This window comes from Toxorhynchites rutilus, chromosome 2 (genome assembly GCF_029784135.1).
Source record: "Toxorhynchites rutilus septentrionalis strain SRP chromosome 2, ASM2978413v1, whole genome shotgun sequence".
Taxonomy (NCBI): domain Eukaryota; kingdom Metazoa; phylum Arthropoda; class Insecta; order Diptera; family Culicidae; genus Toxorhynchites; species Toxorhynchites rutilus.
This window is the reverse complement of record NC_073745.1, coordinates 77174558-77189228: the sequence shown is the minus strand read 5'-3', so window position 1 is coordinate 77189228 and position 14671 is coordinate 77174558. Positions and strand designations below refer to the sequence as shown.

The 14671-nt window shown below is 37.4% G+C and overlaps 2 protein-coding genes across 2 annotated transcripts in view; one reads left to right on the top strand and one right to left on the bottom strand.

Moving 5' to 3' along the window:
• Window positions 1-14671, bottom strand: part of LOC129771628 (serum response factor homolog) — a 561989-nt gene that overhangs the window by 70329 nt on the left and 476989 nt on the right. The window lies entirely within an intron of this gene.
• On the top strand, window positions 8898-11663 carry LOC129771627 (tigger transposable element-derived protein 1-like). The gene is made up of 2 exons (XM_055775473.1): window positions 8898-10787; window positions 10839-11663. The coding sequence occupies exons 1-2, from the start codon at window positions 9197-9199 to the stop codon at window positions 10958-10960; spliced, it is 1713 nt and encodes a 570-aa protein (XP_055631448.1). The 5' UTR covers window positions 8898-9196; the 3' UTR covers window positions 10961-11663.

The following is a 14671-nucleotide window of genomic DNA, read 5'->3' as shown; positions in this document are numbered from 1 at the left end:
TATTTCTAACAAAAATCAACATTATAATATCAGATTATTTACAATTCTCGTTCAATATTTTTGAACCACTTGCAAATAACATATTTCTCCGTTACATGAAATAAATGTTATATAGAAAATATGATAGAATAAAGACGTCCCCTGTAATTTGTATTTCATTTGTATGGCAGACCCCCCCCCTCATAGAGGCGGGGGGAGGGGGTGTTTAACCACCATAGAAACATTTATTGTACCCTAAAACCTCCATATGCAAAATTTGGTTCCATTTGCTTGATTGGTTCTCGAGTCATACAGAAATTTCTGTTTCATTTCTATGACAGACCGACCACCCCCCCCCCCCTCGGAAATGTGAGAGGAGTATTGAACCACTTTAGAAATGTTTCTTGCCCCCTAAACCCTCCATATGCCAAATTTGGTTCAGTTTGCTTGATTAGTTCTTGAATTATGCAGAAATGTATGTTTCATTTGTATGGCAGTACTTCTCCCCCTCAGAGAGAGAGGAGGAGTGTGTATTAACCACTATTCATGTTTCGTGTCCCCTAAAACATTCGCATGACAAATCTGACTCCATTAGCTTGATTAGTTTTCGAATTGTGCTGAAATTTGTGTTTCATTTGTATGGCAGCCCCCCCTTGGAGAGTGGGGTGGAGAGTCTAACTACGATAGAAACATTTATTGCACCTAAAACGAAAGAGGGGAGGGGTCTCAAACTATAACCAAAAACCTTCCCCGGCCCCAAAAACCCCTACATACCAATTTTCATGTTGATCGGTTCAGTAGTTTCCGAGTCCATAAGAATCAGACAGACAGGCAGACAGAAATCTATTTATATATATATAGATAGATACAATGATAAAGCAACAATTGGTTCGTAAAAGGATATTGGAGTATAGACTTCTAGATGAATTCAAAATAATACTCATATGTCTCTCTGTTTTGTCCCTTCATATTTACTGCATGCAATAAATGTAAATCACGCATTAGTGAGAAAAACATACAGAATACAAACATTAAATCGAACGACCGCTCCCCCGCAATCGCAGAGCAAATATTGGCGGCATTCAATTTCTCGTCCATAACAATCCAATTAACAATCGTTCGATCATCACAGCAAATAAAACATGTAAATAGTGAGAATGGGTATCATTTGTTGGCAATTTACAGCTATTAAATGGTTTTTATACTTGCTAAACCCTGTTCAACACTAAATCACAAATAGACAGCCTCAATTGTTGTCGGTGGCTATACTTGAAGGTAATTAATGCGCCCAGAGAATGGCACACCCGCAACGGGACGACTCGCAGCAGACAAACGGTAACAATCAATTTTCCTTTTAATATCCCACGTCAACGAGTAAATTCAAAGAGGGTTTCAGTGATCATTCATACACAATCGGGCCGAGGATTTATTAGAAAGTTGTCAGCGGTGTATTCTGCGAGCTAAAGTTTCAACAAACTGGATGCTAAACAGAGTGTACCTGCCGAAAGGAACTGAAAGCACTTTTATGAGCCGTCTGCGCACCGCGAAAAAGCAAAATATCGCGCAATGCCATCGGGCAATGAAGGCGAGACATTATTTATTTCCATCTCTCCCCAAGGCAGTGACGAAGTTAACGGGCAGCTAATCGATGCGAATGTTACCTCGATTTCAATGATTCTGAACGGGTCCCCAAGTGGCACTAGCAGAGCAAATATTTAAGCTTTTCAATTAACGGTGGTAATAAAATGACGATTCGCGAAGAAAGCGGCTCAGCGCTTCCACAGCTCGCAGTGTGTGCAAAAATGGAAGCTCGTTTTTAATAGGCAGACATGTCGATGCCCAGAGCAAGCCGCTTAACTCCCGGCGGTTCAATAATATTTTACTCCGCGTTTATCAATCTCGAAAATTTATTTATTATGTACTTTTTGCAGTTAATTAATTAGTTTAATGGTTACATCGGCGGAGGCATCGACGAGAAGGTGGGTGAGAAATGTACCCAAGTGACGAGTTGAAGACTGCGCCGGGACGAGATACGCGTCGAACTTTATGGGTCCACTTAGCAACGGCGTTGATGCAACGCGGTCGGGCCGATGGCGTCGGGGCAGCGATTATTGTGACGCCTTACGTTATTCCAATAATTTGCATTAAAATAGTTCCAGATGGGGCTGAGTCACAGGAACCTCGTTCACTCGAACTCGCTTGGCGAAAGGTTGCGAAACGAAGACAAGTTCTAGCGAAAACGATTAAACAATCATTTGAAGGCACACAGGACTTGTCGTGCGCCGTCAGATGTCCGCAGACGAACAGGAAGTGGACCGATGAATGCATTTTCTTGCCGCCCCGACAGCGTGAAGATTTATGAGGTCTCAATATTGGGGCGCTTGCACAACCCAGGTTCAATGCATTCGTCGACGCGACAAATTGTCGTCGCTGCTGGACAATTGACAAATTTATGCATTGCGTGTGACAATGAACAACATGCATTTATAATGTGCTCTCCCGATGATCGAAGATAATCTTTCCCGGGCCATGTTGGCAGATGGTTGTCAGACAATCGAAAAATGTTTACAATCTGCCCTTTTTATTTTAATCTCAATTGGTTTGATACGATTCAGATGTTGCTTAATTGTTTGCCTTATATTCGTACTACGAGGCAGTTTATGAACCCCATCTTGCTAACCTATTCTGAACGGCCTCCCACTGCTTAAGTTCAACTGCTGTTCATTAAAAACACCGCATGTTCACAAGCAAATGCGCGTTTAGATAGTGACCCCAAAGCTCCTAACCGGCCGCGTGCAGCTGCTTTAGATAAGCTACTTTTTCACAGCGGAGTGGTCCCTTCCGCTCGATTGTTATTTGTTCTAAAGTGTGGGCAATTCGTACACAGCATTACTCCGACCCCGCGGATCGTGTGGAATGCAAATAAGGCACCCTTTATCAACAGCAGGGGTCCAATAATTATCTTTCACCACAAGCGCCACCCACGTATTTCTCTCTCTCGTCTTGCAGGAACTTTCCAACGAGTATAGTGATGTTTTTGAATCCGGACACTTTTTCATTACATTACATTACATTACAACCATAAATTTTTTTTTTCGTTGCAACACAAACAGTTAGAATTTCAACAAGATACATTCATACATTGTTGAATGTTTAAAATAAAGTATATTTAACGTTAATTCCGTTCAAAAGAGTTGATTGTTTATTTGTGTGCTTAAATGCGATAATTTCAACTGTTTCAAGTATTATCAGTGAAAAATTCACAACGATCGGCTGATTTACATGTCAATAATTGGAAACCTTGGCATTTCGGCTGATAACCTGGAAAATTCGTGTTGGAATACTATTTACCAAATTCTGCTGAACGGATTTCTCGATATTTTTCCATGTTTCCGAAATTGCGATCTTGAGCTCTTCAATTGTGGTGTACCGCTTCCCCTCAGTGTAGATTCTGCGTACAAGGATCCCCTTAAGATTTTCAACAGAATTCAAGTCTGGAGAGTGAGCCGGCCAGTCCAAAAAAATAAGTTCTTAGTCCTCAATCCATTGCTCGGTTTCCTTGCTGGTATAAATAGTAGCATTGTTCTGCTGGAATGTGATTATTTGTGACGATATCCACGCAAAAATGGCAGGAGAAAGGTTCCCAGATCATGTATCAGATCCTTGGATGATGTGAAGTTATCTTGAGCTTTCCGGTTGCACAGAATCCCGCCCAAACCACGCACGAGCCTCCACCGAAATTCCTCGTTGGTCCTCCTTCCGTAAATCACGCCAGTACCAGTTGAAACCATCACAACCAACCAAATTGAACTATTTTCCATCACTGAAGATAACCTATACATTGAAGAACTTTTCGTTATGGTATATAGCAAAATGTATTCTTTTGGAAATATTCTTTGTCACAACATACAATGTCCCACTGTCGGTTCATGTGAGCTTTGGCAAAACTCAGACGTCTTCCGATGTGAGATGGTGTAAGATGAAGAGCATTAATCTTTAAAGTCATTTTTTACCATAACTTGACGAATTATCTCCCAAGAAACATTTAAATTGAAATATTACTTTATTTGCATAAACGATTTTGAGGTATTCCTCGCAGTTCTAGCTATTTCCTACTTATCCCGGCTTGAGAGCTTCGATTTACGTGGTATTCGGTATTCGGTATTTTCCAGATTTATTGATCAAAACAACTAAAACAACGGAAATGGTCTTATAGAAACTTGACACTTGAAAAATACAAAAACAAGCGCTTGCACATACACATTTGAAATTCATGCAGTGGAAGGTAGTTACCAATACCTACACACTAGAATATAAATTATAGCATTGTTTGTTTACAATGACACAAAGCAGCAAGATCATCACCTGATCTTATAGAAGTTGGACAGAGTGTAGTACCTAGCAGTTGACAAAAACAAAATGTCAAAAATCAAAATGAATATTTGTGTTTCACAACCCATGTCCGGAATAAAAAGCACATTCAGAAAATTATTTTAAATCCGAAGGGATCAGAAGCTAACGATTAAATTTCTTATTGAAGGAGTTGCATAAGAGTATGTTAGAAGCCCTAGTATGGAGTATGGATTATGGAGCAAAGATTTTCGATCCAGGAGACCGCAAAACTCTTCGGTATACAGGACGGACTCGATTATCTACAGTCTCCTATTTCTGTTCACTGTAGATAATCAAATCTTGTATATAATCGAGCAAAACAAAACAATATTTCATATACCGTCGATGAGGGTGAAAATAATGGGGGTGAAATTGGGTCAAAAATGGAGAAAGTTACTATTATTAGTAGCTTGACAAACATTGCGAATATTTTTGAAAGCTGTGAACCGTTTAATAGGGGACATATTTCCACAACTTCCAGTGCGTAATACTTAACTGTATCATTTAATAATTCATCAAAGTTTGGTATGTAAATATCCATCAAATAACACCACAGTAAAAATCGTATGAGTCATTACTGATTTTGAACATCAATTTTTTTTCCATTCGAATTTCAATATTTTCGAAATAATCTCTTATTTACACTGAATGAGGGTGAGAATGGGTTAAGCACAAAATTGAATTCCATGCCATACCGATATAGTGATTGTCAGATTTTCATGAAAATTGGTAGTTTTATTCCTCATCGTAAAATATTAGACCCGTATTTTTTATTTTTTCATCAGAGTGGCCATTTCCATTTTATGGTGGTACGAAAAATCAACTTCTCCTTTTTTCCAAAAATGACCTTTTTCAATAATTCATAACTTTTGAACTACTGGACCTGGGCAGTGCTCTACAAATCAACCAACACCATACGGTGCGGCAAAGGAGAGAAAGCCATCGGAAACCAACGATGGATGCGGTGCGGCAAAGGGAGCAAAGAAGAGGAAGCAGCGGAGAGCATCGAATTAAATCTAGTGTGCATTGCTGGTGTGCTCCTCTTCACATCAACAATTGGATGCGGCAAAGGAGGCAGAGGAGCGAAGTGCATTGCATCGCATCGTATCACACCCGCTATCCGTCGTTTAGCTCGTGGTGCCAATCAAACCCTCGCAAATCGACGCACAGAAGCCGATGGCGCCAAAGTCAAGGAAAGCATCAGCGAATCCGTAAAAGCTACCGCTCCCAAAACTAAACTGCTACATCCGACTGAAACGCAGCAGATTCCGTACAACCCATTCCAGTCCTTCTCAGGACTATCAATTTGTTTTGAAACAAAAGAGTTTATTTTACTGTTTTCCACTTAACACAAAAACTATATAAAACCGATCAAAAATACTGTTTATTTTTACATTTTCTGCTAACAACTAACATGGAACGTATCACGTCAAAAAAATACACAGCCCGTTAGGGACGAATGACCTTTGGGTTAAAGTCCCTTCAAAAACAAGAACGAACGATACACAGCCCGTATCAGACAAATGCATGAAGGAATTCTATAAAATAATATTTTTGCGGTGCCTTTGCGCCAACTACACGGGCGAGTAGCACCATAGTAGCAAAAAATGTCGAAGTTCGTGACATCTGGTAGCAATATTTTTCTTCTTTTGAATTATAGAGGCTTTAAACTTTACGTTCATTCGTCTCTAGCCCTGAGAAGGGCCCTTGCTAAGAAAACTAGTTCATACTCTTTCTCGACCTACCTTTAGAAAGACATTTTCATTGTCGCTCAGCACTCCTTAGCAAAGGAGTCTGCTTTCGGCGGCACCAAGCGACGCCATGAGCAATATTCATTTAGGGAGGCAGATTAATCTCCAATCGAACTAGCAGGCCCGAAGGCAGTTTTGAATTGATAAAATTTAAATGTATTTATTTTTTGACGTAGGATTACGTCTTTCAGGAACATATTGGGGTACAAATTGAAAATCAAAAATCGAGCACATCTTAAAAATTGTCCAATTTCAAACGCGTATTGCTCAGTCACTTCATGATGGATTGATGAAATTTTTGCGTCAATCGATTTCGGCACTCCATAACAATTTTTTATATTGAATAAAATAATATATGTCATGAAACTAACTATCGAACAAGTGAAAAATCTCAACCCCTATCCTAACGGAAGTACCCACATCTGATTGGTCGAAATTGACGACACATGCGGCGGTTCCCTAATAGAGACATCTAAACCAAGCTACCTGGGGAAAATCAGCATTGGAAATACATGAAAGTAGGGGTAGCTTTTGTTGTCACCGAAATGTGTTCCCTAACAGATACATCTAAACCAAGGTGCCCGGGAGAAATCGGCATTGCACATATATGCATGTTGCGGCCCATTTTATGTTGCAAGTGAGGTGAGTGACACGATAAATTCTAGCAAATAAAATGTGAATTTGAAACTTTAATGTTGGTTGCTTCGTGAAATTTCATATCAATGACCGATCATGTATTGTGAAAAATTTAGCACAAGTGTAAGTGTAAAATTGTATATGGTGGCATTTGTGGTAAAAATGACTTGATATATGAAGCGATTTACTTCAATTTTCCTAAATAGAAACCAAGGTGTGTTCCCGCTCGAGAACTTGTCGTTCGGTTTAAGCTGCAACTTTAGTTGTGTTCATTTTCATCCAAGGAAAGTTCATACAGCGAGAAAAGTTGGAAAAGTAAAGAAATATTCGAAAAAATTATTTCCCATTTGCTTTACATATAGTATTAGGTGTTGTTAGTCCAATTTAGTTTCGCATTGGGTTGAATAAACACTCAGAAAGTAAAAATTATAAAAGAAAATTACCTTTCCCATTTCAAATATCTTTTCGCTATATTGATGTAACATGTTTTTACTGATGAGAAAAATTGATAATTGTTTTCGATATTGATAATTATCTTATATTACATTGATTATGAGTTTTTGAGTTTTTTTTTCATTATTTCATCCATATATAACACAAGGAGGCATCTCGTCTAGAGTCACAGAGGGCGATTTTCATCATACACTGGAGTCGCTTTTTACGCGGGGGATACGTGCCGCGTAAACGAAAACCGCGTAAAAAAAAACCGCGTAAATTCCAAAATCCGCGTAAAAAAAAACCGCGTAAATTCCAAAATCCGCGTAAAAAAAACCGCGTAAATTCCAAAATCCGCGTAAAAAAAAACCGCGTAAATTCCAAAATCCGCGTAAAAAAAAACCGCGTAAATTCCAAAATCCGCGTAAAAATAAACCACCCTAAATTTTAAAATACACGTAAAAAACTAATAGTCAGTGAATTATTGATATAAAATGCAACCCATATTCAAACAATTTGTATATTGTGTGCATATATTGCGTGACACAAGGCTTCACGAAGGTAGCTCCTTGGCCGATTGCATGTAAATACCTGTTTAACCGTTTGAGTGCGGAGAAGCGCGATAGCGCTCCTCTTGTTTCTGCGGGGAGCACCTTTAAACATAGGATTTTGTCTTTCTGGAACATGTTGGGGGTACAGATTGAAAATGTCCAGATTCTACCGCTTATTGCTCATCCATTTTTCGATGGATTTAACACGTTAAGCCCCGATTTTTTCGTGCTCTGCTTCCCATTCAGCGCGCATCAAGAGCGTTTGAACAATATAAGTGTCGGTCCCAGCTCCCGAAGATACTTATTGTATAAATAAAAAACAGTCAGAGATTCAACTAGAAAGTAGTTACAAGTAGGTTTTTACGCATTTTATGCCTGTTTTATCTTTGAATTATCTGTAAATCGCTACAAGTTGTTGTTCCGTCCAACGTGCAACAACCGAGTGGTAAGTAAAGAGCTGTTTGGTTAGGTGGCATGACCAAAATACGTAGAAGCATATTTTAACCCTGCCTCAAATTACTATTTTAACAACAAATTTCAAATGTAAGAGTATACAAACTGTTTCTACAGTATCTTATATATGTATTGGCTACATTGAATTGTTCTAAAAGCATACCTATCTGTTATATGGTCGGTGTTAAGTCAGACCGGGCCATGTGACATTTTTATGATTTCGAGAAAACGAACATAAAGTTTAATGCTCTGCAATTTACAAAGCATTTAATTTTTTCGTTCAATATTGTTCTCAGAAGTTTGAGCTACTCTCTGCCAATACTGTGATGTATGATAGTTGTAAAAAAACATCAAGTATCATGCCAAAAAAGGCTGTTATTTGGCTGCCTATACGTACAAAGTCCGCTCTGACTGAACTAAATGATGTATTTTTTGAGAGTTGGTTCACTATGACTGAACAATTCCGAACAGTATTCGTCAATATATCGTCAAATTTGAACTCATTGTCATCGTTACAGCCTAAATCGCACTCTGAAATAGTATATTTTGCGATCATTCACACTGCATTTTTCACTGATCCGTTCAGTCGGAGTGAACCAATTTTATTTTTATGCAGTCGGGCACAGCGTGTGTTGGTGATGGCTAGCTCATAGTTGCGCTGTGGGCGGGGTACTCGTGGTTTGTGGGGTCGTGTGCAAATTATGTGTGCTGCTAGATGCTGTCGCTTCAGTTCGTTCGGTGTGGAACTGAACACATATAAAAGGACGAAATCGCATTAAGAAGTTATTCGTGATTTAACCTTGCAGTGAAAGTTAAAGTGAAAGTGCAGTTCCTGAACCGTGGTGGTTGTAGAGTCTAGCCAGTTTGTGTTCGGTCGAGTTCGGCCAGTTCCCAGCGAGTTACCCAACCTTGGGGGTAATCGTGTGCAGTTCCGCTTTTCGACAGTTAGCTGAAGACGTCAGCAGTATTCAAAATTTTTGATTAAAGGCATACTCTAAAATGGCTTCGCAAAAAACCGCCTTCAAAAAAAACAGATCAAGAGTGTCTCTTTCTTTGGAAATGAAGCTCAATATTTTGGATGCCCTTCAAGATGGGAAATCTGTTGCAAACGTCGGCAGGAATTTAAAAATCAACGAATCGACTGTGCGTACAATTAAAAAGAATCAAGATAGCATCAGACAGACAGCAGCTCAGGGCACTATCTATGCAACAAAATCCTCATCATATACACGAGATCCATTGATGGTCAAGATGGAAAAGGCACTTCATATGTGGATCGAAGATCACGCGCAGAAGAAAATACCCTTGGATCAGGAATTAATAAGGGAGAAAGCTTTGAGCCTTTACCTTTGGTTAGAGAAGAATGAGCCGTCTTCAAGTAAAAAGAAAGACTTTACCGCGAGTAAGGGATGGTTTTATAACTTTATACGTAGTAATTCCATTCGCAACGTTAAAATCAAGGGTGAATCCGCATCGGCCGATGTTTCGGCTGCAAATAGTTTTCCTCCAAAGCTCGCTAAGATCATAAAAGAAGGTGCGTATCATGGTGACCAAGTGTTCAATGGAGATGAAACGGGTCTTTTTTGGAAAAGAATGCCGTCTCGTACCTACATTACGCAGCAGGAGCAATATGCCAGTGGTTTCAAAGCGGCCAAAGACAGGGTTACCCTGTTATTTTGCAGTAATGCTTCAGGCGACCTTATGTTGAAACCGCTATTGATCAATCGTGCTATGACGCCCCGCTCGTTGAAGGGGGCTGATTTCAACAAACTGCCAGTGCACTGGAAAGCTAACACTAAAGCGTGGGTCACAAAAGCCGTTTTTGAGGAATGGTTTTACGATATGTTTATTCCGGAAGTGAAAACATACTTGGAAGGAAAAGGTTTGGAGTTCCACGTGCTTTTGATTTTGGATAACGCTCCAGGACACCTAGTTATCAAGCACCCAAACGTTCAAGTTGTGTTTCTTCCACCGAATACAACTTCTTTGTTACAGCCTCAAGATCAAGGAATAATTGCTGCTTTCAAGAAGTTGTACATTAAACAATGTCTTCGGTACATCCTCGAAAAGCTTGAAAGCGATGAAACGATGACGGTAATTCAAGCGTGGAAAGAATTTAAGATAAGAGACGCTCTGACGTTCATAGGAAAGGCTCTGTCTTCTATGAAATCTAAAACATTGAATTCGTGCTGGAAGCCACTATGGCCAGAATGCGTGAAAGCTGGTTCAACAGACCCTTCAAATGTGGAAGAATCAGAAATTCTCATTCTGGCACATGCAATTGGAGGGAAAGGATTCAAAGATATGGATAGTAGAGACGTTGAAGAGCTTCTTGAAGACACCGAAATTGAAGATGATGAACTGATGCAGAGTTTAGTCACATCGGAGCCTTTAGAGGACGATGAAGACCGGGATATCAAGCCATGTGATATCGAAGACGGGAATAAATTAGCGGATACCCTCGTAAAACATTTTATGGAAAAGGATCCTTGTGTTGAGAGAGCCGTTTCATTTCGGAATGATTTGAAACTGTGTATGCTTCGCTACAATAGATTGAACGAAAAAACACAGCCAACAGTTATCGATGAAGGTAGTGACATTGATGTTTAAAGTGAAAAGTATTTTAATAATATCTTTACAGATGACGAGGATTTCAGCTTACCATTGGAACGCAGACGATCTCGTCCGATTTCTTCGGATGAGGAAGATATCGCCACATCATCTAACCGCAAACATCCACGTGTTGCTAATGATAGTGATTAGATCAATAAAAGAAATTCTTTTTTCCACTTGACTACAATAAAATTGATTTATGAATACATTGGTAAAAATATCATGGTAAAAAACTAAAAATATGTTTAATTAAATTTGTCTAAATTCCGAAAACATTTGTTTGTATTGTAATTTTTTCAAATTGCAAAAATGCAATTTGAAAAAATTACTTTCGAACTACTGGACCGCTTCACATGATCGATATATCAAATTAAAGCCAATTAGCTAGTCTTTCTTGAAAAAATGTTATACTAGCAAAACAGTTGGATTTTGTTTTCGTAATTATTGATTGTATTTGTTTGCTTATAGTTTACATGATCCAAGGACGCTATATTTTTTTATGTTTCTTGAAAGTTCTGGTTTTTCCACACAAGATAATCGAAAATCAGAAATGTGATTTTTATCGTTTTCGAGTTATGAGTTTGCCGATGGTCCGAAAAATCAGATTTTTCTCTTTTTCTATAAATAACTTTTTTCTAGAAAGAAGAAGCTTTCAAGAAAAAAATATTTAAAATATAGTGCCCTTGGTCACGCAACCATATAAACTATAAAAAACAAGTACAATCAATAGTTACGAAAACTTGGCAAAATTGGTTGTACTGTTCGAAAAATGAGAAAAAATGTTACTCTATGTTTCTATATTTTGTATTTTATATGAAACATCTAAATTGGTAAATTTTATCAACAATTAGAGCGACAAAAACTCTAAAGTTTTTAATTTGTTATTAATTTTATCAAAAAAAAAAAAATGCATAATAAACTTGATTGTTTCTTGAAATTTAATTGAAGCTTTCTGAACGCTCTATAATTTGTTCTTCGACATCTAGCTCCTATATTTTCTTATTCCGCAGCAATATCATTTTAAACAATTCCTGGTGAGTCTTCAATTAGAATTTCCTAATTACCACGGTTTTTACTCCATTGTACTTATAATATCCAATAAACTTTCACCTTAACTTTGAAATATTACTTTTTTTCTTTCTTGAAAAAAGGCTATTTGAGATATAAGACTTTTTTTTCAAACTGAGTGTATTATAGTCCAAAATTGTATATAATCGAACCATAGATAATCGTGTCAGTATATAATCGACTCTGTATATAATAGAGTGAATATATTACTTCAGAAATCCGGTTTCATTATTGTGGTTTTAGTTGAAAACCTGACCAAGAAAATTCATTTTGCTTTCGTTGGATTGCGCCTGCGAACTATGTGCTACAAGAACGGAGCTTACAAACATCTTTACATCAGTTGCTCCACAATTGGACTGTACTTGCATCCTAATTTGTGGACTATTGCTGTATTTGCCTGAAAATAGAGTATCCAAACTACAGTTCGGAATATGAATCATGCGTCGAAACTTGATTCAAATTCCGATCACTACTTTAATACTAATTTTAAAGAAGATGTCTGCATAAAAGATTTCTAGTAGATCCATACCTTTTATAGCACTTAACATGAAAACAGCATACAAAATAGTTATACAACTACAAAAACTGAAAAACTGCGGAATTTGCTAACGCAAACAATGTGTTATTGGTTTCGACACATTTTTTGCAAATGCTTAGTCTTATGAATTATAAGCTGTATCGATACCTGTAAATGTTATTTGAATGTAGCCAATACCTCAAACAATGTCAAGGCTTTCATTATTCTATTATTTATAACATTAAAGTTTAGTAAATTTACATTTGAAAATTAAGTGTTCGGAATTTGAGACAAAACAGTACTTTGAGCTCCATCAACCAAATGTGTCTATCTTTTGAGTCGTAGTAAATGATATCTGCTTCTATGAAATGCTATAATATGCATGAACAAATTCAGTTCAGAAAAAAGCAAAAAGCGTTTGAACTTTTTCACCGTGGAGAAATATTAGGTTGTCTTATGTCCGATTGGGGCAGTCTTTCTTTGGAAAAAGTAAATAGCCTTTGTGAATCACGAATATACATATTTTTACTGGTAGATGAAGAACAATCGCTAAGATCGGACGCAAATAGATAGCATCCTTTTCTCCAGAATAGTAAAAAAAAACTTGAACCCTCGAAACTGTATTTATTTCTATACAAACATTTGAAACAAACCATCTCGATTACTACGGCAAAAAACTTCACCACATATGGTTAAGGGTGCTTCAAGTAACTCAATTTTCAAATTAGGCTTTTCAAAAGGAATTACATTGCTTAAAAGTGGTATCTCTCATTCGTTCAATAGATTATTTTCAAAATTACACAAATGAATTTCGAATACTTATTCAACCATTGATCAAAATATCCGACAAATCTTTTGACATATTGTAAAGTGACAGTCAAAAAATATACGATGTTACATACTTCTGTCCGGTACTGTGAGTAAATTTAACACTTAACGCCCACGTTTAATCTGGGAAAGCAAATAGCGCAAAAAAAGAAAATGTAGAACTGGTTTTTCCTAAATGAACAAATAAATTCCTATTTAACAATCATAACATTTTCCCCTCCAACAAATATGTCACCAGAGGAGAATTTTCGATCATTGCTTTCTACGGAAATCAAGTAAGGACGCAATACATTTTAGATGTAAGGATAGTTTTCAAGAATTGAGTGTGAAGTGTGAGTGTGAATGAGAATGTATGAATGTATGAATGTGAACATTGTTAAAATGTCCTTACATCCCATCCTTTTCCTAATGAAAATGTGTCACCCTTCTAAACTCGAGTCGACCGCGAGTAATCGGTTTCCTATTTTATTAACCATAGAATTAAGGAAACATGTTAATATATTCTAGTTAAAATATAGTGATGAATTTGGCTCCTTTAAACTTATGCAACTGAGCCTGTAAAAATAAACGATTTAATTAAAAAAACAGTAAGGACGTTGGTCCAAATGACGAACTAGCCAAAGGCTGAGTGTCATAAATAAAAATAAAAAACGGGGACATATCTTTCACATTTTTTAGATTGGTGTTTGACATCTCTTGAAATTTTTTTTGAATTCATATCGCTTGGAGTCTTTTGAGTAAAATTTACAAAAGATATTTCATATTAAATTTGTGTTGAAACATATAAAATTTCGCTGAAATACATCCGAAACAAAAAAAGGGGATCAAGCTCACATTACTTACACTATTGTTGTTTATTCTTTTTCCATTCGGTTACCAAAATCGTTTCAACGCTAGCTGAAATCGAACCCAGAATCAGGTACCAATTTCGCCAAGATTGCGACAACGTTATCACGAGAATACTAAATCTTATCCCTCAGATATACCGTGTTAACCTCGAGCAAACCACAGTTATTTAACTCAATTCCCAGGAGACAAACATAGAAAAAATGAATTTGGCTCCAAATATTGAAGCAAACGTACTTAAGTCTTACAAATGAACAAATTGAGAAGAAAATACAACATACCGCGTATAAATCGATTCTTTTGGAAAAACCGCGTAAATTCCGAAATCCGCGTAAAAAAAACCGCGTAAATTCCGAAATCCGCGTAAAAAAAAACCGCGTAAATTCCGAAATCCGCGTAAAAAAAAACCGCGTAAATTCCGAAATCCGCGTAAAAAAAACCGCGTAAATTCCAAAATCCGCGTAAAAAAAAACCGCGTAAATCCCTAAAACCGCGTAAAAAAAGCCGCGTAAAAAAAAAACCGCGCAAAAAAAAACCGCGTAAAAAGCGACTTTAGTGTATATCATTCCACTTCGGCATCTTTTATCTGATACGCACCATCT

Bases quoted from the DNA above. Each gene is read 5' to 3' on its own strand.
- LOC129771627 (XM_055775473.1), top strand. From the start codon at position 9,197: ATGGCTTCGCAAAAAACCGCCTTCAAAAAAAACAGATCAAGAGTGTCT. The intron at 10,788-10,838 runs GTAGTGACATTG...ATATCTTTACAG, and splicing joins GCCAACAGTTATCGATGAAG to ATGACGAGGATTTCAGCTTA.